Source organism: Schistocerca serialis, chromosome 9 (genome assembly GCF_023864345.2).
Source record: "Schistocerca serialis cubense isolate TAMUIC-IGC-003099 chromosome 9, iqSchSeri2.2, whole genome shotgun sequence".
NCBI classification, from domain to species: Eukaryota; Metazoa; Arthropoda; class Insecta; order Orthoptera; family Acrididae; genus Schistocerca; species Schistocerca serialis.
The window spans coordinates 393,997,231-394,024,214 of record NC_064646.1 but is presented as its reverse complement, the minus strand read 5'-3'; the positions used below and the strand labels follow the sequence as shown (position 1 = coordinate 394,024,214).

Here is a 26,984-nt window from a genome sequence, read left to right as displayed (position 1 = left end):
ACACACACACACACACACAGACAGACACACACACACACACACACCACAACACTCAGATGAAGCCAAACAATGTATCCACGCCATAGCTTTTATGAAACAGTTCAAAATGTATCTCTGAACATAATACAGAAAAAGAAAAGAAATAGATATGTGCACTAGCCACATAAAAAGCGAAGCACTTGTCGGGGGTATCAAAGTATCCGAAAGCATTTTAGCAACATTATTAAATAAAGTTTCGTCTTAAGAAAAACAATGGGACATAAAATCAAAAGTTATTACACTGCCGAATTCCGCAACACATCATGGTACTATGCCAGAGTATATGCAGAAATAATGGGATGACAATACGTACCTCGACGATCTGTAACATCTGTGGGGGTTACGCATGTGGTCGCTTCTTTGGCGTTTCACTCCTGAGCTGCAGCTGCACGCATCCCATTCCGGTAGACACGCCCTACCAGTAACAGCAGCCCACTACAGTGTAAATGTGGACCACAGGGTTAAAGAGGAAGAATGAATGTTAATTCTGACAGAAAAGTTAGCACTCCTGGTACGCGAAAACTTGGCATTCATACCGCACTTGAATATGGAGCAGGTGCGTTTAACGATCGACTGAACTGAAATCCTCGCAGGAGAACAACTATCAAAACCACAAAACTGGCCCACCCTGAAGAGAATTTCAGAACCATAGAGACAAGTCGAAAGTCGACAGCATGCAAATAAGCGACGTTGTCCGCTGAATAGATTTATTCCAAATCATCAGCCAAAGAGAACACCCTATCTATGAAACAGTTCATAGAATCAATCTCCTGAACGAACTAGGAGCCGCAGTCGTAATCCATGTGACCGTGTGCTGGTAAACTAAATATTGTTTCGGAAACGGCCTACTCCGAAACAAATATTGCGGGAAATGGGCCAGAAATCATGAAGAATGGCATTAAATGCGAACGTATGATAGACGTGAAGGAAGATCTGTACAGAGATGAAGAGGAGGTTTATAAAGAAATTTGTAGACAATGAGATGTGCAGAAAACGTATGGACGCTTAGTGGATTCAGCGAGTGAGCCGAGAGTTATGACAGAAATGTAATTTTCGCAACTGAATAATCTGGTTTCGTTCCCTACATTTCCTGTTAACTACACACATATCGTCATTTTGTAGGTAATCGAAGCAAATACCGTCAAAGTTCAGGCAATATTAAAGTTCTGAATCCAAGAAGATGAGTACGAGCATAGTGCATTGATTGTTGGTTCACTTAACGTTGGTTTGGTTCTCCGTATTGTTGACTGAGAGAGATGAAATATAATGTAAATTTTGAAGGGAAGCATCTGCATGTGAAATTAAATAATGGAGAGATTTTAACAATTGTTTGACTGCATTCGTGAAATTACGTTAATGTGTTTTTTTCTCGCTCCTAGGAGTGGAGCGGGCTGTTCGATGGCCGGCCCAATAAGAGTTGCGGTTCTGTTCAGCCAATTATCACACGAATTCATTGTGGGGCAAGCGGGGAATCGCAGCTCTGAATAAAGGGTTCAAATAGTTCAAATGGCTCTGAGCACTATGGGACTCAACATCTGGGGCCATCAGTCCCCTAAGAACTACTTAAACCTAACTAACCTAAGGACATCACAACATCCACGCCCGAGGCAGGATTAGAACCAGCGCCCGTAGCGGTCGCGCGGTGGAGTTCCACTGAATAAGGGGGGGGGGGGGCTTACTAGTTCTGGTCTACGCCTTATAACCAGCGGGGGCCTCCCGAAAGCATTGGGCAGAGCTGAGGGAGCTGAAGCCACATTTATTTATTTCTGTAATATCATCCTTTGTTGTGGATGATTTTCAGCCAAAATTTAAAGCGATTTGTGGGTTAGCTGTGTGTGTTGTTCAACGAGGAATTTGCAGTTGTAAATAATTCAGAGGAATATACTGAACTGCGAGAGAATAATGATGACGAAGATGATCTGAATAATATTAAAAAGAAGACACAGACGTTAGTGGACCTGCCTGCAGCTGAATGGAGAGAACTGATAGTAGGATTAAGATGTTACGCAGATCTGTTCTGAAGAGCATCTGTTTTGATCAAAATATGCACTTGCAAAACGAAGGTCAAGGTTCACAAACCATTTTGTAGTAACTCTTAGCCTATCTTTGGTCAACAGAGAAACAGCCCATAAAGCAGGGAAACGGATTCTGGACAATCAGATAACTGAACGTTTAGACAGCGAGTATTCTAACTTGGTCCACACCATAACAGAGAAGGAGGGCACTATATTGCCACACCTCTCTACGTTGAGTTATGGCACGCTGGATTGCCCGCTACGATGTGCCTGTCCAGCGGTTGCTTGTACTGGTCACTGTGAGCTCACCCGAAGTGTGGCAGTCTGTCGACAGCGCTGCCACGCTCAAGCTGCAAGAAAACTTGGACGAGGCCGTTAGTCGGTGAAGGACCACCAAGAAGGAACAACGAGGGAGCAGTAGAGACAAGTGCGAGCGGTATGGACAGAACTGTAAGTTCGTTGGTCCGCAATGGGGGAATGCGGTGGGGCTCCGAGTCTTAGGTTTGCCAGTACACGCACATTGCTCCCTGTTGTGGGTGGGCGGGCTGTGACTGGTGTTCTGGTTGCAGAGGAGGCCGTGATGACATTACACATGTGGATACTACCTGCGGTGTGAGCTCTTCAGTGGAGATGCTGGTGGGTGGTTGACGAAACATCAGTTATAGACTCGCTTGCATTTTGGCTGTGTTTCACTCTCAAGCTACGGTAGCAGTTGAAGACTTCTACATTTTTCTGTTTAATATTGTTCTAACGTCGAGATCACTTCAAGGCCTGAGTGAGTTTGGCTGAATTACGATTTAGTTGTTGAATATTTATGTGAATTAGACCCTGGGGTCGTGCTTTTATATTATTGTTACGTTGTGTTTGATTGAGTGATCTTACGTCTAATCGATTGACATAATGTGACAAGCGCAGCACCATTACATTCGCACAGTCCACGAGTGTACTGCCGGTCCATAGTGTCCACGGACACAATATTTATGCGATCAGACGTCGCCATCGTCAGGTCGCTGACGAACTGAGCTCCTGAGGGCGGGTGGCCGTCTTAAATCGCTTCCCTTCGCGAGGCGTTCTCTCCGCGGTCCGCGCCCGCGCGTCAGCGGTCGGTGAGACGCTGGCGTCGGCGTCTGTGGTGGCGTCGGTGTAATTGCCTCGTCTGTCCTAGTCGCCCTAGCGGAGGGGATTTAAGACGGCTGCCCGCCCTCAGGAGCTCAGTTCGTCAGCGCACCTGACGATGGCGACATATATGATCGCCGAAATATTGTGCCCGTTGGACACTATGGACCAGCAGTACACCCGTGGACTGTTCGAGCAAGAAAGACGCCAGAAGAAACTGAAGAATCACACCATGACGTTGTTTATGTCACAAGGTTAGCGCAGCTCAGACTCAATGTGCCCTCTGGCAGGAGAGGTGGGGAAAATAAAAATGACCTGAACCAGTGGGATCGACTGGGCGTGAATGTATGCACACATATAAGGCAGAATTAGTAGAGGAGGAAAAGACCTATTGTCTTCCAATAGGATGGAGCAACTGCCCATACAGGCGGCGAAACCTTGGAGAGCACATTTACACAATCTACACGACTGGCAACGTTTTTAGCAGATACACTCTGGTCGCGGCCCTAGGTGGCCACCCAGGTCACCTGATCTATCAACGCGCGATCACTTTGTGTGCGGAGCGCTCTAGTTTAAGGTGTACCTCAAGAACTCTCGTAGTCTTCAAGAACTGGAGCAGGACATTTCGGATGAGACTGCAGCAGTTCCAGCAGTCCATTTTCGATCCTCCTTTAGCAATTTGCTGACCAGGGCCCTAAGGTGCCAAGGGATGAACTGTGGTCACTTTGAACCCCTGCTATAGTCAGGATAGTGCTTTCCTTTCCTCTGCTGTGTTTCTTTGTACCCTGGAACTCTGTTCTCATGGCAACTTGTATTTGCTCCACCTTGTGTATTTAGGCTCCGAGTCGTGACGTAGAGTTCGCTATGAGACGAGTCCCGGAGTGTTGTTGACTGCGGAGTGCGAGAAGCACAGCGCATGAGCAGTGGACACGCCCGGTGTCCTATGGGTCGGGCTACGTTTTGGAACGTGTGGCTCATTCGTCTTGTGTGGGAAAACGTAGCTGAGTATTTAGACTTTTGGTCATTCAATTGTGTGAGCCTCACGTATATGGGTGCTGTGCTTGAAAGAATCATTTTCAACTAGGTATTCTAAACTGGCGTCTGCCAATTTTAACAGCGCCTATCTGTAGTTCCTGAACTGTTGTTAGGTGAACTGGTCGTAATTTATAAAGTTACATCACGCATGAATATAAACTTCGTTGCATGCTGACAAGGGAACCTCCCCATCGCACCCCCCTCAGATTTAGTTATAAGATGGACCAGTGGATAGGGCTTGAAAACCTGAACACAGATCAATCGAGAAAACAGGAAGAAGTTGTGCGGAACTATGAAAAAATAAGCAAAATATGCACACTGAGTAGTCCATGAGCAAAATATGCAACATCAAGGACAGTGTAAGCTGAAGAGCGCCGTGGTCCCGCGGTTAGCGTGAGCAGCTGCGGAACGAGAAGTCCTTGGTTCAAGTTTTCTCTCGAGTGAAAAGGTTAATTTCTTTATTTTCGCAAAGTTATGATCTGTCCGCTCGTTCATTGACGTCTCTGTTGACCGTAATAAGTTTAGTGTCTGTGTTTTGCGACCACACTGCAAAACCGCGCGATTTGTAGACGAAAGGAAGTGCCTCTTCAATGGAAACCGAAAATATTTGCTCGCAAGGTCATAGGTCAACCGATTCCTCCACAGGAAGACACGTTTGATATATTCTATACGACAATGGTGACGGCATGTGCGTCACACGACAGGGATATGTTGTCGACCCACCTAACTTGCACACTTGGCGAATGGGTAAAAATATTCTTCTACCTTGCCCGATTTAGGTTTTCTTGTGGATGTGATAATCACTCCCAAAAAAGTGATGAAAACATAAGAGTTTGTCACATAAACGGCAACAAATGAATGCAACAGTTTCACAGTCACACAGTTTTCCCTGTGCTCTGTCAAAACATATGTTTTTAACGTTTTCAAATTTTTCCGTGTGTAGACCGTCAAATCCTGCATATGCCCAAGAAAATTTGAACATGTCCTAGAATTTTGGAGAGCGACGTTGATTATGTGTGAGTGCCTGAACTTTGATAATCGTCTGAAAATAAAAAATTAAACTTTTCACTCCAGGAAAGACCTGAACCAAGGAGCCTCCGTTCCGCAGCTGCTCACGCTAACCACGGGACCACGGCGCTCTTGAGCTCGCACTACCCTTGATGTTGCCTATGTTGCGCATGGACTACTCAGTTGGAATATTTTGCTTATTTTTTTCATAGTTCTACACAACTTCTTCCTGTTTCCTCGGTTGATCTGTGTTTAGTTTTCAAGGCCTATCCACTGTGCCAACTTATAACTAAATCTGAGGGGGGTGCGATGGGTAGGTTCCCTTGTGAGGAGTACTACTATTTTAAATCAGTTCCCAGATAACAGTGGGGACTGATTTGACTAACTACATGTTCTTGTTAAATGTAAGCCTTTTTAAGAGAATTTCTGTCCGATTTAAGCTATTTGTCATTACCAGAGCGGGATATGTGTAACTAATCTTTTAACATGTCGTTGTGTCATGTGTCTAATACTGACAGTTTGAGGGAAGGCTTTGAATAACGATTTATCTGTAAATGACACAGATAATTCTCTTTGAGCTAAAATTCTGGAGAATGTGAACCGAAACCAGTTGGATGTTTAAAACGAGCCAGCTTGGGTAAGACTGTCTGGAACACAAATCTGGAACCACTGAACTTCGTTTAGGGAGACATCGTGTATTGTCAGCTTCTGCAATTACGAGGACGTGCTGAGAAATATTGTCTCCGAATTTTTATACGAAAACTCTTAAGGCGTTTTAAATAAAAAAACGTTATTAACATTCAACATTTTTATTCTGTCGTGTCTACATATCTACTGTCCCTTGCCGCTAGAGGGCTACGAATTATAACATGTAACACGGTGGTGTCAACTTAACTATATCGGTACGTGAGAAACAGCATGCTGTAATCGAGTTTCGAATTCTAAAAGTTTGTCCTCACCTGGAGAAACGTGTGCTTCAAAATGACAATCCCAGACCACACATCTACAATCCGAGGCCTTGTCGTCGATCATCCCCCACACGGCTCCGACTTTCTCAATCCGATTTTCAACTGTTTCAAAAACTTAGAGAACACCTTCGAGGACTTGACTTTGATAGTGACGAAGCGGTGCAAGCAGAGGTGAGGCCGTGGCTCCGTCAACAAAGTCAAAATTCTGCGGTGACGTCATCAAGAAACTGATTACTCGTTGGGAGAAATGTTTTTGTCGCCAGAGTGTCTGTATTGAGAAATAAATATGTAGACACGAAGAATAAGTGGGTAGAATGTTAATGACGCTTGTTTTATTTAAAAGACTTCAAGAGTTATCACATGAAAAATTCGGAGGCATTAATTTTCAGCACGCCCTCGTAAGTGTATGTTGTGTGTATACATTTTGTAGCCATCTGGCTGTATTTTAAAAAGCTCTACTTTTTGCACAGCTTCTTTTGTACTCTCTAGAGATTTGAGTAAATTAGTTGTGAGCAATGTTTTTACTGTAGTGTTTTATCTTATTGTTATTGGAACTGAAAGTATGGGTTTTAGTATTTGTCTTGTTATTGGAATAAATGTGCAACATTTGTAACTGATAACTTGGTCAGTTGGGCCTCGCCTTGCCTGCTTTTGTCCATTTGCCACACTAGTGTTTGCTTTTACAGGACTTGTCTATGTTCCATCATAGTGTATTCCTCTTTTTGAGTGGATTATCTATTTCGTGCTGCCGTTAGTTAATTAGCAAAACTAAATTTTGCCTCAGGTTTTCCTGCACTAATTTTTTTTCTTGTCCCGACCTTGTTCCCAGCTACTCTACTCCGTCAAAAGTCTCTTCTTGATTACGTTGTGCTCTCTTGTTCCTATAATGTTACATTTCATTAAGGGTCAGCCATTTTCTCAAGTTGGCTTTTTATTTTAGATATTACGTTCATGTGTTTTTGTTGCATCTCAGCACAAATAATCTTTCTCTAAGTCTACATCTACATCTACATCCATACTTCGTAAGCAACCTGACGGTGTGTGGCGGAGGGTACTTTGAGTACCTCTATCGGTTCTCCCTTCTATTCCACTCTCGTATTGTTCGTGGAAAGAAAGATTGTCGGTATGCTTCTGTGTGGGCTCTAATCTCTCTGATTTTATCCTCATGGTTTCCTCGCGAGCTATACGTAGGAGAGAGCAATATACTGCTTGACTCCTCGGTGGAGGTATGTTCTCGAAACTTCAACAAAAGCCCGTACCAGGCTACTGAGCATCTGTCTTGCAGTCTTCCACTGGAGTTTATCTATCATCTCCGTAACACTTTCGTGATTACTAAATGATCCTGTAACGAAGTTCGCTGCTCTCCATTGGACCCTCTCTCTCTCTCTTTTGTCAACCCTATCTGGTATGGATCCCACACTGGCAAGCAGTATTCAAGCAGTGGGCGAACAAGTGTACTGTAACCTACTTCCTTTGTTTTCGGATTGCATTTCCTTAAGATTCTTCCAATGAATCTCAGTCTGGCATCTGCTTTACCGACGATTAATTTTATATGGTCATTCCATTTTAAATCACTTCTAATGCGTACTGCCAGATAATTTATGGAGTTAACTGCTTCCAGTTGCTGGCCTGCTATATTGTATCTAAACGATAAAGGATCTTTCTTTCTATGTATTCGCAGCACGTTACACTTGTCTACATTGAGATTCAATTGACATTCCCTGCACCATGCTTCAATTCGTTGCAGATACTCCTGCATTTCAGTACAATTTTCCATTGCTGACATGCTCAGATTTGCTAGAATGAGTTATTAATAAATGTTACTGAACTTGACATGTGTTTAAGCCCCCAAGCCACTTACCACTTCCAATGTTTCCTGTGCCACATCTACGGGCTGTATTTCGCCTCTATTGTTGCCATAATTAGGTCTGGGTTTCCCGTCAGTTAGATAACAATTGTGTTGCAATTCGTTATTAAGTAGTTGTGTGAGACGCTCGTCGCGACACAGTTACATTGTACAGGAGTGAAACCATGCATCATTTATTGAGTTGCGAAAAGTTTCTGATGGTCAGTTCGCGTGCATGCTTTGAGGACGAAATAGGTCAGGGCGCTAGGGTTCCGTACCACAGCCAATAAAGGGGCCTTTTGAAAGTTTTGGTTTCGATAAAAGTGAAGCGAATTTCAAAGGAACATCGAGGAACTTGAAGTCTTGCATAACCAAAAACGAATTTTGGCAGTCGTCAGAAGTTTGTGCTGGAAGAGTTTACACAGGTGTCATAACAAGGAAATCCACTTCTGCGTGGCAAAGCAGTTTGCAACAGTAGCAGCTGCCCAAAACAGTGAAGAGACCACGGCCAGCAGCGAAAGCTATTAGGGTAGGTTTTTCTTCTCCTCTGCAAAATGTATTCGAGCTGATTGCAGCATATTATAGATCGATTTTTGATTTACTGTTAAAAATGCATTATGAATTTCATTGTCAATTTATTGAGAGCTGTTTTGTGTATTGAATGTTCGAGTGCAGTTTCCCATTTTATCGCCCTCTTCTCGCGACAGCAACTGAACTTGACACTGCAGTACTGGAACGCGAGACACAGCTCCCAGTTTTTGTTGATGGCGCGTTGCGACAGTGGCAGCTCCGTCAGAGCCTCACACATACTGCAGCTACCGACGCTACTGCTTTATAACTGTTATCTCACAAGCACTAGGGTTATTCATTAGCAATGATATGTGATCAACAGAAGTTCAGGCTTTGCAGCTGTTTTTGCTCCGCCGCAGTAGGTAAGGCGGTAAGCTGGCGTTGTTGCCTAGCAACAAGTAATAAAAAAAATTCTCTTGCAAACAGAGAAAGGCTGTATCCTTAAATGGTACAAAGAAAATTGTTCACATAAGTGCGGTCAGACTTCTGTGACTCTTCAGAGTTGGCGCTCGCCTCAAAATATTCGAAAAAGCACATCTTCTTTTAAATATTTCCCCACATGTTACTCCCATTTCAACCGACATATAACATTCACACACAAAATAAAATCTGCCGTTTGAAAAATTCCAAGATACAAAAAATTGATGTTCATTGTGTGTTATAGACGTTGTAGACAGATTAGGAGCTCGAACTTTGGGGTGACTTACTATGAAGCAGATAAAAGGTGCTGCGTGTCGCTTGATGCAAGATGTTGCACAATAACACATCAAAATAATTTGTGTTTTGACACAATATTTTTCTGTCGTTCAATTCGTATTTGTGTGAATATAAACAGTATGTAGTTAAAATCTTCTGGGTTATTAGACGGCGTCATGTTTCTTCTAAGATGATCGACGTTTCGACCCCTCTGCTGGGATCGTCCTCAGGATCTTCTGGTGTCCACTACTGCTAGAACAGAGGGGAGGAGCAATGGACAGTGTGTTCTAGCAGTGGTGGACACCAGAAGATCCTGAGGAAGAGCCCAGCAGAGGGGTCGAAGCATCGATCATTTTAGAAGAAACATGACGCGGTCAAATAACCCAACTGGCACGAAAACCTGCAGACTTACATAAACAGTATGTGTTATGGTTTGATTTCCTAAATGATTTTTCGACTTATTTAATTGTTTTCGAAAATTTTAACTACATTGCAGACAATAGTTACAAACTTTAAATTTGCAGAAAATATTTGTTTTTGCATTAAGACGTCACCCTAAAGATAATTTGTGAATTATTTCAGAATTTTTCAAATTATTTCCAAAAACTTTATTATCAGTTATTGAATCTTTAAACATGGTTTGTTCAGTATCTTTCTCAGTTGTAGTCATCTTGTATTTTCGGTTGAGAAATTCAGAATGTTTGCCATATTTGATAATATAATCAATAACTAGCCGAGTACCGAGCATTGTCCACGTACATATTTATTCTAATCTTCTACTAGTTCACATCATTCCCCCTCCCTACGTCTATATCTCTTCCACCCCCATTCTCAATCCACCTTCCCCTCCCTCTTCTCTCTGTCCATTTGCTCCTCCCTTCTCTCTGTCCATTACTCCTCCCCCTCTGCCTATCAGCCGGCCGGTGTGGCCGAGCGGTTAAAGGCGCTTCAGTCTGGAACCGCGTGACCGCTACGGTCGCAGGTTCGAATCCTGCCTCGGGCATGGATGTGTATGATGTCCTTAGGTTAGTTAGGTTTAAGTAGTTCTAAGTTCTAGGGGACTGATGACCTCAAATGTTATGTCCCATAGCGCTCAGAGCCATTTGAACCATTTTTTTTCTGTCTATCAGTTCCTTCCCCTCTGTCCATTTCCTCTTTCCTCTCTCTCTACCCATCTACTGCTCCCTTCACTCTTCGTCCATCTCCTTCACCCGCTGTCGCTGTCCATTACTATAATTCCCATCTTTCTATCCATCCCCTCTCTTCCCTCGCTATGCCCTTCGCCACCTCTCCAGTTCTCTCTCTCTCTGCCCATCTCTTCTTCTTCTCCCTCTCTATCCATCTTCTCCCCTTTACTTTCTCCATCCATCTCCTCCTTTCCTTTTTTGCCTTTGTCAACATCCTCCTCTCCCTGTCTGTAGCCATCTCCTCCCATCCCTTTTCTTTCCATATTACCACTACTGCGCGAATACGAGGTTGCTAGTTCTTACCCCCACAGTATTTCTTTCCAGATATCAAGTGGTATGTAGGCCTATACTTTTATGGCACTTGCCATTGTTTATCATAACGATCGGCCGGATATACTGCAAGTGGTTCCTTGCTATAGGTTCATTAATTTTCGTAATTATCCGTCACATGGAATCACATGATTCATGGTATCAAACTCAAGGTGAATGATTCCCAATACAGCTTCTAGCACCACCAATCACCAGCCCACATCATTGACATAACAGTCAGTCTGCATTTTTCACATTTGGTTAACGGTGAGTGATTCTTAAAAGCATCAGTACTTTTAGTAGGTTGCTATTATTTACTGTTACAGAACCCACGGACGTTACACAAGGCGACGATTATTAAAGATTTTTACACATTTTAGCCATAAATTGTAATGGCTGTAATTATTTTCTACACTAAGTCTTATCACCCCAAGTGTTTGATATTCACCTACTGGAGCTTACGCCAGTTTTACTGTTGACAACAGCCTGAAATGGATTGCCATTTTCGATTTACAGCTGAACTATGGGACGCGGTAGCTTCCCGACTGGTTAAGGTCCAACCATGAGAGTAATGTTTTTAAATTTTTTCACAGTTTTCCAGTTATGCACTTTCGACAAATATTTTTAGAAATTTTTATAAAACGATTCTTTTCCCTTTTTGCAAAATTCTATTCTAAAAAATTGCATTTTAATTAACAGTCCATCACCCGAGACTGCACATGCACTTGTGCGAAACGGGTAGTATTCGCAATAAAGGACTACACAACAGTTAAAGCGGCTTGAAGGATCTTCATTTACTGCAAATCCCATCAGTTTATAAGAACTTTTTAGTAAAATAAGAACACTTAAAACATTCTTAAATATTAACAGTGTACGAAGTTTGTTTCCGGTCGGTCCAAGGGATTAGGAGAAGCTTTTTACCCTTGGCTTTATCCACGTACACACTTCTCATATATTTAATACATTTCACACATATTTGTACACATAGTTCAACTTTAGCGAATTTCGCCCTGCAGTTCAATGTTTATGACGTCATATCTCCTGAACTATGTGTCGTACAATGGTATAAATTCGCAGGTGTATTTATTGGTATATGTGAATACTGTCTGCAAAATGTGGCGCGAGTATAGTTACTAGTAAATAAGAAATAAATTAGAACGTCAAACCAAATGCGCCAGTTTTACTGCATAAACGGCGAAAATATAGTGAGCGATAAACTTTTCTCCTTTCATCATTTTGTGCGGGCTGTCAGCGAGAAAAATCTTAGAAAAGATGGAAACTAAGTGTAAAGTGTTAGAAATCATTAAGTTCTCTTGTTCTCAAATACTGGGCTAATATAGTCTGGGTAATTTTTGTGCCGTGTGCTACACTGCCTCAGAGGATATACGCAGTTTATCACTTTAATATTTGACTTATTGTATTAAACCTTTAATACAAATTGAGCCTCTTAACGAGTAGGCGATGATAGAATTTCGAATTTCTTAAATTTAGTCAATAATTATGTGAAATATTTAAAATAAACTTCTTTTTTCACTGGAAGCCCTTAGGTAGACAACTCTAAGTGGGTGATGAGTTTAGCCGTTTACTGATATACAGGTGATAATACACGAAGTCAATATTCAGGGATATGACGGGAACCATCATTCGAAGTTAAGAAGTATAGGGAATACAGACTCTAAAAACATGTTCAGATGTGTCTCACAATAGCGAGGATTCACAAGTGTTCACAGCTCTTAAAGTATGGACTTTTGGTCCCATGTTTACTTATTGTACTTTTTTTTTCGTTTTTTTTTTTTTTTTTTTTTTTTTTTTTTTTTTTTTTTTTTTTTTTTTTTTTTTTTTGAGCATACTTCACATCACTCAAAATATGGAAAGCAAAGAGGCAGCAATTGGAAAAATTTGGTTCACAATATGAATGATGAATAAGTGCTCGTAGCTGTTAACATTTGGATTTTAAATCTCATATTTACCAGATTTCTTTGCTTCGAATGATCGTTCCTGTCGTACCCACGAATATTGACATACCTCCTGCGTCCCCTTGCACATGATGTTAATTGGAGCTGAGGGATGGTATCTCTCCAGGTTCACTGGGGGCCAGTTCTCTGTCATAAACAAACATTTGCCACTTTAGCAAAGCGACTACACGCATTTCGTAGCTACTAGCCAGGTTGAGCACAGTATTTTCCATCTGTATGTGGTCAGATTCGCTACACTTGAACGCTTGAACGAGTCGACACATTCTCCAGTAAACACCAGTTATAGTAAATTTTCGTGTCACGAATGGGCCTGGGAAACTATTTTGAGTGACGTAACTGAAATGCATTACGTTCAAAATGGTTGGGGTGTAAGGCTAGTTCGCGTCCGTAGTAGAATACTACACGTGCACCCTGGGTAACGCTAAATGAACTAGCACTAAAGGCAACCAGATAATCCAGATAATCCTGTGCTGGATCTCCTGGTAAACACATCATGAGTGATACCGACCAAATGAACGATGAAGAATCGACTAGAGCACTCGGACCGTGCCTCCGAGTCTGCCACCTAAACATTGAAGGCATAAGTAGGAGCAAATGTGAATTTCTCCAGAGAGTTCTCACTCAGAACAGAATCGACGTAGTCGCGATACAAGAGACTCATGCGGAAAACATAGATCAGCTGGCCTCTAGAGGAAAAATCCTTGGATTCGAGATACTGGGAGCCACCTATCACCGCAATTACGGCGTGGCAACCTACATACGAAATAAGATAGAAAATGCTTCCCTGTGTAAGATATCTACAGACAACAATATACATGAAGTTGCTGTCAAAATTGGCGAGACCACTATAGTTAACATCTATAAGCCTCCCGGCTGTCCATGGCCTCCAGAAGTACTCCAAGAATATCCCCACCCTGCTATCTACGTAGGAGACTTTAATAGTCACCATGAGAACTGGAAGTACGCACGAAACGACCAGAACGGTGAATCCCTGATGAGCTGGAGTGGGGAGACTAACACCCACCTGATTTTCGACGCCAAGGACCGCGGAACATTTCGATCAGCAGCATGGAGACGAGATTATAACCCTGATTTATGTTCTGTCACTAAAAACAAAAACAACCAACCGCTAGCCGCAACTCGTGAAGTCCTGTCTGATTTCCCACATAGCCAGCATCGCCCTGTTATCTCAAAAGTCGGAATTAACATCCCAATCATAAAATCCTTTCCTCGCCCATGATGGAATTTCCAGAAGGCAGACTGGGCCACCTTTGCAGAAAACCTTGACAAGTGTCTAGGTTGGATACCCCCGACTAGGGACAACTATGACAGATTCGTGGGAGCAGTCATCGCCACGGCTAAGAGGAATGTACCCAGAGGCTACCGGAAAGAGTACATCCCTGGCTGGAATGAGAGATGCGAAGACCTGTACCAGGAATTTACCGAAACCAACAACCAAGAAATCGCGGACGAACTGTTGCACAGCTTAGACGCAGCTCGACGGGAAAAATGGATAGACACCGTGGAGAATCTAGATTTCACTAAATCCAGTAGGCAAGCATGGACCCTACTCCGTAACCTGGGAGGCAGTAAACGTAAAATAAAAGACACCTACCCGATAACCCCTAACAATGTGGCCGCACACATAGTTATAACCTCAAGAGCACCAAGGGACAGAACACACACCACGACCTTCAAACGTGAATTAAGATCCTTAAAGAAAAGGGCATCGCCTACCTCCGAATTTTCCCAGCCTATCACAGCGGAAGAAGTTGCAGCAGCCTTGTCAAAAATCAAAAGTAGCAAGGCTCCCGGCTTCGATGGCATCCACCCGGAATTCCTACTTCACTGTGGAAAATATACTAGAACATGGCTCGCAAACTTCTTAACAGATATTTTAGAATTGGGTAATACCCCACACCAGCTTAAACGAGCAAAGATTATAGCGATACTAAAGCCAGGCAAACCTAATGACATGCCCCAAAACTACCGCCCTATCGCTCTGCTGAACTGTGTCTATAAGCTGTTGGAACGTATCATCTACAACAGAATAAGCGGAAAAATTCTTGAAGTGGTACCGATTGAACAGGCAGGTTTTCGACCCAACCGCAGTTGCACCGACCAGATCCTCTCCATAGCAACTCATATAGAGGCGAGCTTTCGGAAAAAACTCAAAACATAAGTAGCCTTTATTGACCTATCAGCCGCTTATGATACCGTTTGGAGACAAGGCCTGATATTTAAGTTGCTGCGGGTCATACCATGTAATAAGCTGGCCAACCTCATTGATAACATGCTCACAGATAGAAGTTTCAGAGTCATAATGGGCGACTTAAAAAGCGACCAAATGAAGCTCAACAATGGTTTACCACAAGGCTCCGTTCTGGCGCCATTGATGATTAACCTCTACATATCTGACTTACCTGAAACCACTTCTCAAAAATTCGGATATGCCGACGACTGGGCAATAGCTGCAAGTGGCAGATCAATGGAGGCAACGGAAAACACATTAACTGCGGATCTAACAAAGCTGGGAGATTACTTCCGAAGGTGGAGATTACGGCCAAACGCGACAAAAACGGAGGTGACATGCTTTCATCTCGACAATGCCCAAGCAAAAAGAAAGCTCAACGTTCATTTCGAAAACAGGCAGCTAAACCATAATAATTACCCCAGATATCTAGGCGTCACCTTTGACAGAACCCTAACATTCAAGGAACACCTACGTAACACAGCCGCAAAACTTAAAACTCGAAATAATAATATCATACAGAAGCTATGTGGGACCACGTGGGGCTCTTCCGCGGCTGTACTGAGACTTGTCTACACAACAGCAGAATGTGCCGCACCGGTATGGCTAAACAGTAAACACAAAGGCTTGAACGATGCTCAACTAAACTACACAATGAGGATGATATCAGGAACAACAAAGCCAACGCCTTTACACTGGCTACCTATACTGAGCAACATTCCCCCACCGGACCTGCGCAGAGAGAACGCTCTCATACGCGAGTATGGAAAAGTGCTGAACAACGAGAAACTGCCAATCCATAAGGATGTTCCTGCCCTGGAGATGAACAGATTGCGCTCAAGACACCCCTCTTTAAAAAAGGCAAAAAATACGCATCCTCTCAACCCGGATTATGGCAACCTCTGGAAAATGCGGTGGAGAGAATCTGTGCCCCAAAACCTGCAGAATATGCCATGCATCAATGTCCAACAATCAGGATTCAATTTGCCAAGGAAAACTTGGACGACCCTGAATCGAATTCGGACAAATAACGGCAGATGTGCAGACAGCCTCCATAGGTGGGGTAAAATCACCACCCCGAGATGTGACTGCGGTGCGGACCGGCAGACGATTCGTCACATCGTGGAAGATTGCCCTCTGAGACGTTTTGCAGGAGACCCCAATGAGTTTCTGACCGCGACTGAAAGTGCAATAGACTATGTCACAAATCTGGATGTTTGTTTGTGAACTTTTGTTTGTTATATACACTTTTTTTTAAACACTTTTATATCTACAACTATATGTTACACACTGTGACTACTCTTTATTTCTGTGTCTTATGATTTTTATGTCTTTTCTATATGATGTGTTATATTCCATAAGCTAAATAAATAAATAAATAAATGGTTCAAATGGCTCTAAGCACTATGGGACTTAACATCTGAGGTCATCAGTCCCCTAGAACGTAGAACTACTTAAACCTAACTAACCATAGGACATCACATACATCCATGCCTGAGGCAGGATTCGAACCTGCGACCGTAGCAGCAGCGCGGTTCCGGACTGAAGGACCTAGAACCGCTCGGCCACAGCGGCCGGCAATGTATTATGTGAAGAATTGATTTCTTACGTCCGGAAGGACTTTTTAACAGACATATCTAGTGTTTCAGTGACATGCAACTGTGCCTTAGTTACAGACAGTTGCCTCTGGGTATTTAAATTCATTGCATGCTGCGCTGTGTGTCACATGCAATACGTGGCGCCTGATAAGCGGAACTTTACTTTGCGGAGAATCCACTTTGTGTCGCGAAACAGCTACTTAACTTACCTGACAATAACTTGCATTAGGCGGCCGTGGTGGCCGAGCGGTTCTAGGCGCTACATTGTGGAACCGCGCGACCGCTACGGTTGCAGGTTCGAATCCTGCCTCGGGCATGGATGTGTGTGATGTCGTTAGGTTAGTTATGTTTAAGTAGTTCTAAGTTCTAGGGGACTGATCACCTCAGAAGTTAAGTCCCATAGTGCTCAGAGTCATTTGAACCATTAACTTGCATTAGTATGGCTGTGCTAAGGAACGATCAAAGAAGTAGCTCTCAAATTCCAAAACGAGAAAGGTTACATTTCTGTTAAAAAATTCTTGGTTTAATTTTGCAAAGAACTCGTCAGCTTATTGGTATTTTTGAAACAATACAATGTATCCCTGAAAGTGTCACTAATAATTAAGAAATATGGCAAAAATAAGAATGTATCAGACCACCATCAAACCAATAGTCTGCTACGCCAGTGAGACATGGACCCTGACAAAGAAAACAGAGAAAAAAACTCATCACTTTTGAAATTAAAGTACTGAGAAAAATATATGGACCAGTGAAGGAAAATGAACAGTGGAGAATAAGGAAAAACAGAGAACTCAGATAATTATACACATTGCCTGACGTCGTAGTGAGTGTGGAAATTAAGTGACTAAGATGGTACGGACATGTGAGAAGGAGAGTGGAGAATACGGTAATAAAGGCTGTGATGGATGGAGAAGCGGAAGGAAAGAGACCACTGGGACGGCCGAGAATGAGATGGAAGGATAATGCCATCGAAGACATGCAGATACTGGGTCTGGGAGATGAAGATGCAGATGACAGGAAAGTATGGAAGGCTGGACTGAGTGAGGCCAAGGTCTGGCTGCGGTTTGTGTGGCCAGTATAAGTAAGTAGAGTCGATTCCAATTCTAATTCTCTTCGAGTTGTGCAACAACTAGTTATATTTCAGCACAGTAGCTCAGGTATGAGCATGTCGGCAACTGGTAGCTGGTAATGAGTTTTGGGCTATTTACTAGTTGCCAACGAAAGTGTGCCATTGGTCCTTATTGAGAAGATGGAAAAATAGTGTGTGTTTACAAACGTTAGCGAAACCACAATGAGCTATCAGAATGAAAGTCTTCCGACAACGTCCCATAGTGTTCCAAACATAACTCAAGGTATCTTGTCCAGGGACAGACAGCAGTAATTCCTTCTTGAGCGATTGTGCAGGGTCTGTAATTGTATAGGACAGAGCACAGCTTATTCGGGTGCTTGTGTGGAATGGTTCATAGTTTCCTGTAATCGTCTTATTGTTATCTCATAAAAATCAGTTTCTTCAGGTTGTCCTCAGACGTAAAAACAGCAGTGTTCAAGCATTTCAGTTTCTTCCAATTTGTTAATTTCTGCTGAAGTGTTAGAGATGGAGATTCAGGAGTAGACATGCACACTGTGACGTGTCTTGTTATGGCCCATTAGGTCTATAGGGCGTTGTGGATGTTTCGCAGGTCTATTCAGAGCACTAGATTCTGTTCTTTTACACAGCGGTCGCTATCCATCTTGTGGGTGTGTACCATCGAGCAATAATTTTGTTCCCTTATTCTTTACAGCCACCTTTTAACATGTGCATAGAGTCAATAAAGGTTTGTGATGATACCGATTTCAAATACCAGGTAGCCATTGTGTAGGTTTCAATAACGGGACAACAAAAGGGAAGCTGCAGTTGTTAATATAGCTGTTTGAGGTTACAGTTTGATAGGCATGAGTTATTCTATGCTGTTATTTCGGCTTATCTGTCCCTTGTGAACTTGTGACCCAGCGGAACTGACAGATATGCAGCAGTAAAGCAGTGCTCCGAAAATTTGTCGCTACACACCACAAGCACTGCGCCTATAAGATTATTGGTTTCGAAGATGAAGGACACATACCCGGGTTTTCATACAATTCGGCACAAGCTGGTTCTGCTGGCAAGTCACCAACATACCACTATGAGCATTTGTAAGCAGGCTTTCAATGGTTTGAAAGTAGATCCATTTAATGGTCGAGGCCAAGCCACGGGCACAAAATTAGCGTCTGATCGTTTGTGCAGACGTTCATTGGGATGTCCCATAACACTGTGGGAGTTGGCACTTATAGTTACAAATATTAACCTCTCTCACGGCCAGTCTACTTGTTCCTGGAAGCGTAAGAATCTAGTAATGGGAGATAGTGGTTGGAACACAAGGTGTATGTACGTGGTCAGTTACTTATGAGCCTTTGGTGGAAAGCGCATGGTGATGAGAGATATGGATGACGAGATAGTAGAGTTCTAAAGAAGTACTGAAATCAGAATTCGCGATGGTGTACGGAGGTTTGAGCCGACCATTGCCGAATGGTGAGGCGTCAGAGCTCCAAGGACGCGGAGGTATCACAGCGATGTTTAGAGAGTGTCGTCGGGAAGTTTTGTGGAAGATGGTATAAGAACACCAAGGGCGAAAACTAAAAGACAAAATTTCTGTGGGCAGACATCCCTTACCAACAAGATCGTCGACGTGTCCAAGGCATGGACGACGAGGAAAAAAATAGTCCATCCGAGAAATACATTTTATGTCAGCTAGAGTGAATGGAGAATTATTTAAGAGATTGTTCCAAAAGAATTCCCACCAGAGGAACTAATGTAGGACGTTGCAATTTTAGAAGAATTCGCACCAGAGGAACCAATGTAGGTCGTTACGATTTTGATACGAAAGTTATGGTAAATGGCTTGTCTGAGGTTACAGGGTGACGGATCATTGTTTAGGGAAAGATGTCTCAGAACTAAGCTGATTTAGGACGTATGTTAAACGGCGTCCTGCGTTAGTTACATTGCAAGCTTTGTATTTCATCATTTGATGTTGCTTGTGAATATGTACTGTCACGTAGGCGGAGATGCCTCAAATTATATTTTCGTTGGAGACAATGTCTACAGACTTGGTCAGAGATAGGTTAATACCATAGAGAAATGCTTATAGTACATCGTATATCATTATTCGGCCAAAAGTAGGTAAGTTGGGCTGATGTTCATTATCTAGTTGTGTACCATCTCGGTGTTGCGTAGAATGTTACAGATCGTATTCCGGTCGCAACTGTAGGGTTAACATCTTTTGTGTGTGGGAGAAACCGTGTGACTTATTGCTGGTATGAACCAAAACCAATCTGGGTCTTCGTGTCTAGGTCCAACGTGACAGAGCAGCAAGATAATTGTAAAGAGACGTTCGAGCAGCTAATTTGAAAGGGCAGAATTGTCGTATCAATCAGAATTAGTTTCCATAGCGCAAGATGCTTGCATTCTGTTGAGTGCTATTGTCAGCTTTGCATAGATGTTGTGACGTACGTACACCAACTTACTTGGAGTAGAAAGATCATCAGAAACATATTTCATGTTATCTGATTAGTTTGTTAATTCCTTAATGTTGTGCTGACCCCTCTGAAGTGGTCTTGTATTCACGGCAAAATCTATAAGGTTTCACGTATAGGAACACAGCATAAGAACAACAGCATCATAGGTAAAGGTAGGTCGGTTAGCATGTCGAATATGTGTGGTTGAACTTCAAGTGCTCATTCGCAGAAGGCAGGTCTGTGTTGCAATCAAATCACGTACCCTGTTAGTCCTTAGCGTTTAGTGTCAGGTACGTTGTTCTGTATTACACTGCAGAAGCGGCTTTTTGGCTGGTTGTTTCTCCTGGTGTAAATCGATGTATGAACAATGCTGGAATATTTTACATACGAAATTACATGTGAGAGATTGTCATTCTAAACTAGCCTCAAGTTTGTAATCCATACTAAACTCGTAAATGAGAGGAAGTAAAACATTTTACAAGTGTCTGCTAATGCTCATCACTCTGACAGGTATATAATGCTGTGCCGATGTTGCACTATAAGTCTCAGAGAAACACTAATGGAATCCATGAATTGATTCTTGATGAACTTCAGTCGACTGAAGGCATTTAAAAAGATTTTATGCAGAATTGCTCTTTTCAGAAAGTACCTATTGCAGAAGGACAAGGGACTTGGTGACTTATAACGCCAGTGTCAGAAAAATTTGACATATTTAGTGATATGACAATTCCTGAGACAGGTTTGGAAGGAGGAGCATGAATATATAGAACACGTTATCATTAAAATTTTATTGAAAAATCAGATGAATTCCTCACGTATTAACGCTGATAACGACGAGAATTTATTACACCACACGTAAAATAACTGACTAATTACCTTGACCAAAACGTTGCAGAGCAGTACGTTTCTTAGCCGTACCTTGCATAGAAAATGCAGCTCGCACGAAAGCTTACAACAGTATAATTTCAGAACTACAAAAATATGGAAGTAAGCTGGTGAGAGAAGTCGTATAAAGGAATCCAGTAAATAAATTTTTCAATCCTGCGACGTAATAAGTCCAAGTAAATGCTAAAAATAGAAAGGAAAAGTGTCGGCCGATGCAGATACACTCTAATGTGTCATTAGCATTGGCTCTACAGCCCTTTGTGAGATTTGGCCTTTTAGATTTAGTGTCGCCACGGAGTTGTTAATGAAATTCGTAAGCAAGCTGCGGTGAAGTATCAGCAAATGCAGACTGGTAAGTGCAATACGGCAACATGTGCGTTAGAACATCTCATAACTAAATGGATTGCGAGACAGGCCATCGATGCTTGACAAAACCTGCATCGCATAGCGGTAATAGATGATGCGGGCAGGGTGACGTCACCATACCAGGGCCAGGATACAAGTCGTGAGCCACGTGACTGGGGGCTGCGTAATAATGCAACAAACGTGCCTCAGAGCAGTATATATAGGAGCGAGTTTTGAAGCAGATTCATTCAGAATCCAGCACACCACCACAACGCCAGATCCATGCTAGATGATGAGACGACTGGGCACCACCACAGTCAGGGGTTCGAGAATGGGCCCAGCCAGCCGCCGCCTGCACTGAGTCTCCTTGCGGGCTTTAGTGCCTCAGAGCAGCTGACTTGCCCTCCACACGTGCCACCGCCTGACTTCTGCCAGGGGGCAGCGGGTAGCATGGCGATTCCACACGTCTCCGCACCGGATGTGATCTGCTGTTCTACAAGGGAAACTGACGCAGCTGAAGTAGTACAACGCCGCTGATGTTAAGGCAGCGACCTACTGTCGGCTCTTCGGCTGTTGCTTGTCCTGATGTCAGTAAAGCGAGCATCTCCTGGCCAGGGCAGAAGCAGCCACTTGCGAGCCAATGCCGATCAGGTTTTCCAGAGGACAACGTGTCTGCTCCACATTACAAATGATATGATGTGTATTTAAAGTTGATTAAAACGTTTCTCTTGATCAGCAGTTTGTCACTGGACCCACCGGCTTGTCACCGTACCATTCAGCCCACTCAGTGCTGTCTGCCCTGAACAGAGTAGATGTAGCTTCCACTGCAGCATCACTTGCAGCGCGACGTCCGAGCTGCATCTTGCGATATCTTCATTGTGGGTGTGAGTGAGACTATTATTGTGTTTTGGTGACGATCGTGGGGTCAAGAGTTAGGGGGCACCAAACTGCAGACTTCCTTTTGTAAGGCTGTGGAAGCCAGCGAATGTCTCTCAGTGTAAGAATAATTCTAGGGAAGAAAGGCTAGAGCCTTTGCTTGTTGCACAGTGTAGTTAACCCTGCCCCTTGAGCTGAATATGTGGCACCTGTTTGTTTTATGTGTAATCGTTTTGGCGACAACGTAAGACAGTGGAGGGAGACCAGGTGGTGACGAAATAAGTATGACAGTGATGTTAGATAAGGAATGTCCTGTGGTTGTTATAGCTGAATTCGTAAACATAAGTGCTGCTCTTCACCCGGTTGAATTGGGCAGTATGGGTCTAATGAATAAGAGGTGTAGCTCGTTGTCAAGTAGTATATAAGCTGTTAAATACACTCCTGGAGCCCGCATCTCGTGGTCGTGCGGTAGCGTTCTTGCTTCCCACGCCCGGGTTCCCGGGTTCGATTCCCGGCGGGGTCAGGGATTTTCTCTGCCTCGTGATGGCTGGGTGTTGTGTGATGTCCGTAGGTTAGTTAGGTTTAAGTAGTTCTAAGTTCTAGGGGACTGATGACCATAGATGTTAAGTCCCATAGTGCTCAGAGCCATTTGAGTAGATAATATTTTGAATTGAAACCCATATCCGTAAACGTTCCATTCCTGTGCCACAACCATTTGAAAACGTGTTAATACGCAATCAGTTTTACAAGCAGTTTTCTAGGCGTGCTCAATCCCCTCTTCAAGTCCTAGAAGATTGTAAGGTGAATTTTATAGCACCCTATTTACAGCTCCCTTCAGTCGATACTGCCGTAGGCTGATCCGAACTCTATAAACGTGGGAGGCGTATCAATCTCAAAATTCTTTATATTTTTCTAGTATTTGGCGTATCGTGTCGAAATCCGCACTGTTAGTCGCCACCAGCATTTCCAACACAGGGTGCAAACCTATTATAGAGAATGTTGGAGAATATTGTATATACTGCAGTCAAAAGCCAAATTACACTGTTGTTAGAGCACCCCACGAAATCGCCTTCCATGTTTATTGGACGTGTTACATTCGTCGAGGATACTTTCATCTGTCTAACACTTAATTACAAGCATGTGCAAATGTTTGACAAACTTCCTTCCACGATTTTTAATGAATTCTGCTTCGTTTTTTCCCTACTGAATGGCTTGATGCAGCCGCCACGAATTCCTCCCCTGTGCTAATATCTTCGTCTCTGAGCAGCGCTTGCACCCTGCGACCTCATTTATTTGCTGGGATGTATTTCAACCTGTCATCTTCTACAATTCTTATCCTCTACAGCTTCCTCTAACACGACGGAGATTATTCCCTGATGTGTAAACACTTGTCCTAACATCCTGTCCTTTCTTCTTCAGCATTTCCTATATATTCCTTTTCTCGCCGATTCTGCGAAGAACCTCATCATTCCTTACCTAAGAAGTCTATGTAAACATTCTTCTGAAGCACCACATCTCAAATGTGTCGATCCTCTTCCGCTCCGTCTTCCAACAGTCCATGTTTCATTGCCATACAATGCTGTGCTCCAAAAGCACATTCTCAGAAATATCTTCCTAAAATTGAGGCCTACGGATTTCTCTCTGCCAGGAATGCCATTCTTGCCTGTGCTAGTCTGTTTCTTATGTCGTCGTTGCTACGTCCCAAATAGTTTATTTTGCTGCCTACTTCTCGTTACTTTCGTCTTTCTTCGATTTACTCTCAATCCATATTACATATTCCTTACACTGTTAATTCCATTCAACAGATCCTGTAATTCTTCTTCATCTTCACTGAGGGTAGCAATGTCATCAGAAAATCTTATCATTTACATTCTTTCACCTAGAGTTTTAATCCTACACTTGAACGCTTGTTTTGTTTCCGTCATTGTTTCTTCGATGTATAGAGAGAACAGTAGGGACGAAACACTGTCTTACACCATTTTCATTCCGAGGACTTCGTTCTTGGTCTTCCACCGTTATTATTTTCGCTTGGTTCTTGTATATATTATAGATATTGTATTCCCCTATAGCTTATCCCCATTTTTCTCAGAATTTCGAACTCCTTGCACCATTTGAAACTTTCGAACGCTTTGTCCGGATTGACAATCCTATGAACATGTCTTGATTTTCCTTCAGTACTACTCCGATTATCAACCGCGACGTTCGAACTGCCTCTCTTTCCCCTTTACCTTTCCTGAAGCCAAACTGATCGCCATGTAACCCATCCTCAATTTTCTTTTCCATTCTTCTATATATTATTCTTGTCAGCAACTTGGATGCATGAGGAGTCAAGCTGACTGTGTGATGATTCTCGCACTTCGAAACTGTGTGAATGATGGATTTCCGAAAGCGTGATGGTATATCACCTGTCTCAAACGTTCTACACACCAACTTGAATACTCCTTTTTTTGCCACTACCCTGAATGATTTTAGCAATTCTTATGAAATGTTATCAGTCATTTCTGACTCAATTGATATTAAATCTTCCAAAGCTGTTTTAAATTCTGTCTCTAATACTGGATCACCTATCTCTTCCCTGTGGACTCCTGTTCCTTCTTCTATCCCGTCAGCAGACAAGTACTCCCCGTTATAGAGTAGTCTTTCCGCCCATTCTCTCCTCTGTATTCAACAGTGGAATTCCTGTTGCACTCATAATGAGCTACCGTGCCGGCTGTATGCTTTACTTACTCGAGAAAAATGGTGACCGAAGGGCCACGTAGTATTATCTGTATTAGGCTGAAGTTTTCTCGACTTGCATAGTAGGGTGGGTGGGTTTTGGGTTCCGTTAAATAGGTCAGGAGTCCACTACACGCAGGAGGCGCCTACGGGTGTAACGGGGGCTGTGTAGCGTGGCCTGGGAGGATAAGTTCAGCCGAATATTTTGCGAAGAACTCAACAGTGTTAAGACAGGATAGGTTAAACATAGTTGACGGAAGTGTGTGTGTTGCTGCTAGAAGTAGTTTATCTTGTAGCGAAGTTGAAGTAGATAGTTCTTGTGAGTTAGTACGGGCAGTTGTCATTCTTGGCAACTGCAATAAAGTAATAACTGGATCTTCCCAACTCAGATGGTTCAATTGCAGAAAGGGCCTAAAAAACTTGAGTTTAATTTCACTTACGTATCCGTTTCATACAATTATAGTTGGTGGTGACTTTCATTTACCCTCGATAAGTTGGGAAAACAGATGTCTGAATTCGGAGGTAAGCATAAAACGTCATTCTAAATTGTGCTAACGTATTCTCTGAAAATTATTTCTGTCAATTAGTTCATGAGCCCACTCGAATAGTAAACGGTTGTGAAAGCAGAATTGACCTCTTAACAACAAATAATTGTGAGATAATAATGAGCATCAAAATGGGTGTAGGTTGTCGTAGCAAGATTGAATATTGAAACTCCCAAATCCCAAAACATCCAAAAATAATCGAAAAACATTCTTATTCAAAAAAGAAGATAAAAATTCTCTTGACGCCTTCCAGAGAGACAGTCTCCACTCCTTCCAAATTAACAATGTAAGTGTAGATCAGATGTGACTTCAATTCAAAGAAAAATTATCGGCCGGCCTGTATGACGGAGCGTCAGTCTGGAACCGCGCGACCGCTACGGTCGCAGGTTCGAATCCTGCCTCAGGCATGGATATGTTTGATGTCCTTAGGTTAGTTAGGTTTAAGTAGTTCTAAGTTCTAGGGGACTAATGACCTCTGAGGTTAAGTCCCATAGTACTCCTCCAGCTTCTAGATGGCTGCCTCCTCTTCCTCAGCAGTTGGTACTGATTTCTCTGTTTCTGAGTTCCTTTTGCTTACAGAGATTCCTAGGCTGTCCACTAAAGCCTCATTCAGCAGTTAATCGAGGTGTTGAGCCTATATTTTACGTATTTCTTTATCCTACTCATAACGGGGGCGTACATATTTCTACATAAATCAGTCCTAGGCTCGAAACCATTTCAGCTCTTATATAAGTTCACTTTATTCACCCCTTTCATGTTCCATTTCTTCCAGTTCTTACCTTTCAGGCTCTCTCTCTTCCTTCTTGTACAGCCTCTTTTCCTCTCTTCTTGCTGTAGTTTAAGCTTCTGCAGTTCTTCACGTATGGTTTACCTTCTGGATTACCACCCTTATAGCTTCTAACATCCATTAGACTCCACTAATGTCTGGCATCTATTAGAAGATCAGTTTGGTTAAAAGTATTTGTACCTGGATCGTCCCACATCATTTTCTGTATATCTTTGTGTTTGAAATTTATACCACCCACTACCATGTTCCTGGAAGAAGCAAAGTGTACAAGTGTGATCCCATTGCTTTTGAGTTATCGTGTAGACTGTACTTTCCAACGTAAGACTGATATCCATCTTCTTTTCTTATTTTAGTATTCATAACTCCAAAAATTATCTTAAAGTGTCCTCACGACATTCACTGTATACTTCATCTAATTTTTCATGAAAAGAACCAGTCTCTTCTTCACTCATCTCTTCAGTTGAGGCATGAGCATAAATGACACTATAGCTGAAGAATTTCCCTCTGATTCTGATTGTGCACAATCTGTGCGAATAAGCCTGGAAGTCCTTCATAAGATTGTTTTCCTCTCATTTACGTAAAACCTGTGCTAAACAAGTAATCTTTTTTTGATAGCTATAAAAAAATCACGTGATGCTTCTCCTGTACCTCTTCTTCACCGAACCGTCTGACCCTTTGAATAGCTGTAA

The 26,984-nt window shown here is 42.7% G+C and overlaps 1 protein-coding gene across 1 annotated transcript in view; it reads left to right on the top strand.

Annotated features, from left to right (window-relative positions):
• Window positions 1–2,293: 2,293 nt before the first annotated feature.
• Window positions 2,294–26,984, top strand: part of LOC126419644 (odorant receptor 83a-like) — a 160,189-nt gene continuing 135,498 nt past the window's right edge. The window contains exon 1 of the mRNA XM_050086833.1: window positions 2,294–2,428. Within this exon, the coding sequence (XP_049942790.1) occupies window positions 2,294–2,428 (135 nt within the window). The remainder of the gene's footprint in view (window positions 2,429–26,984) is intronic.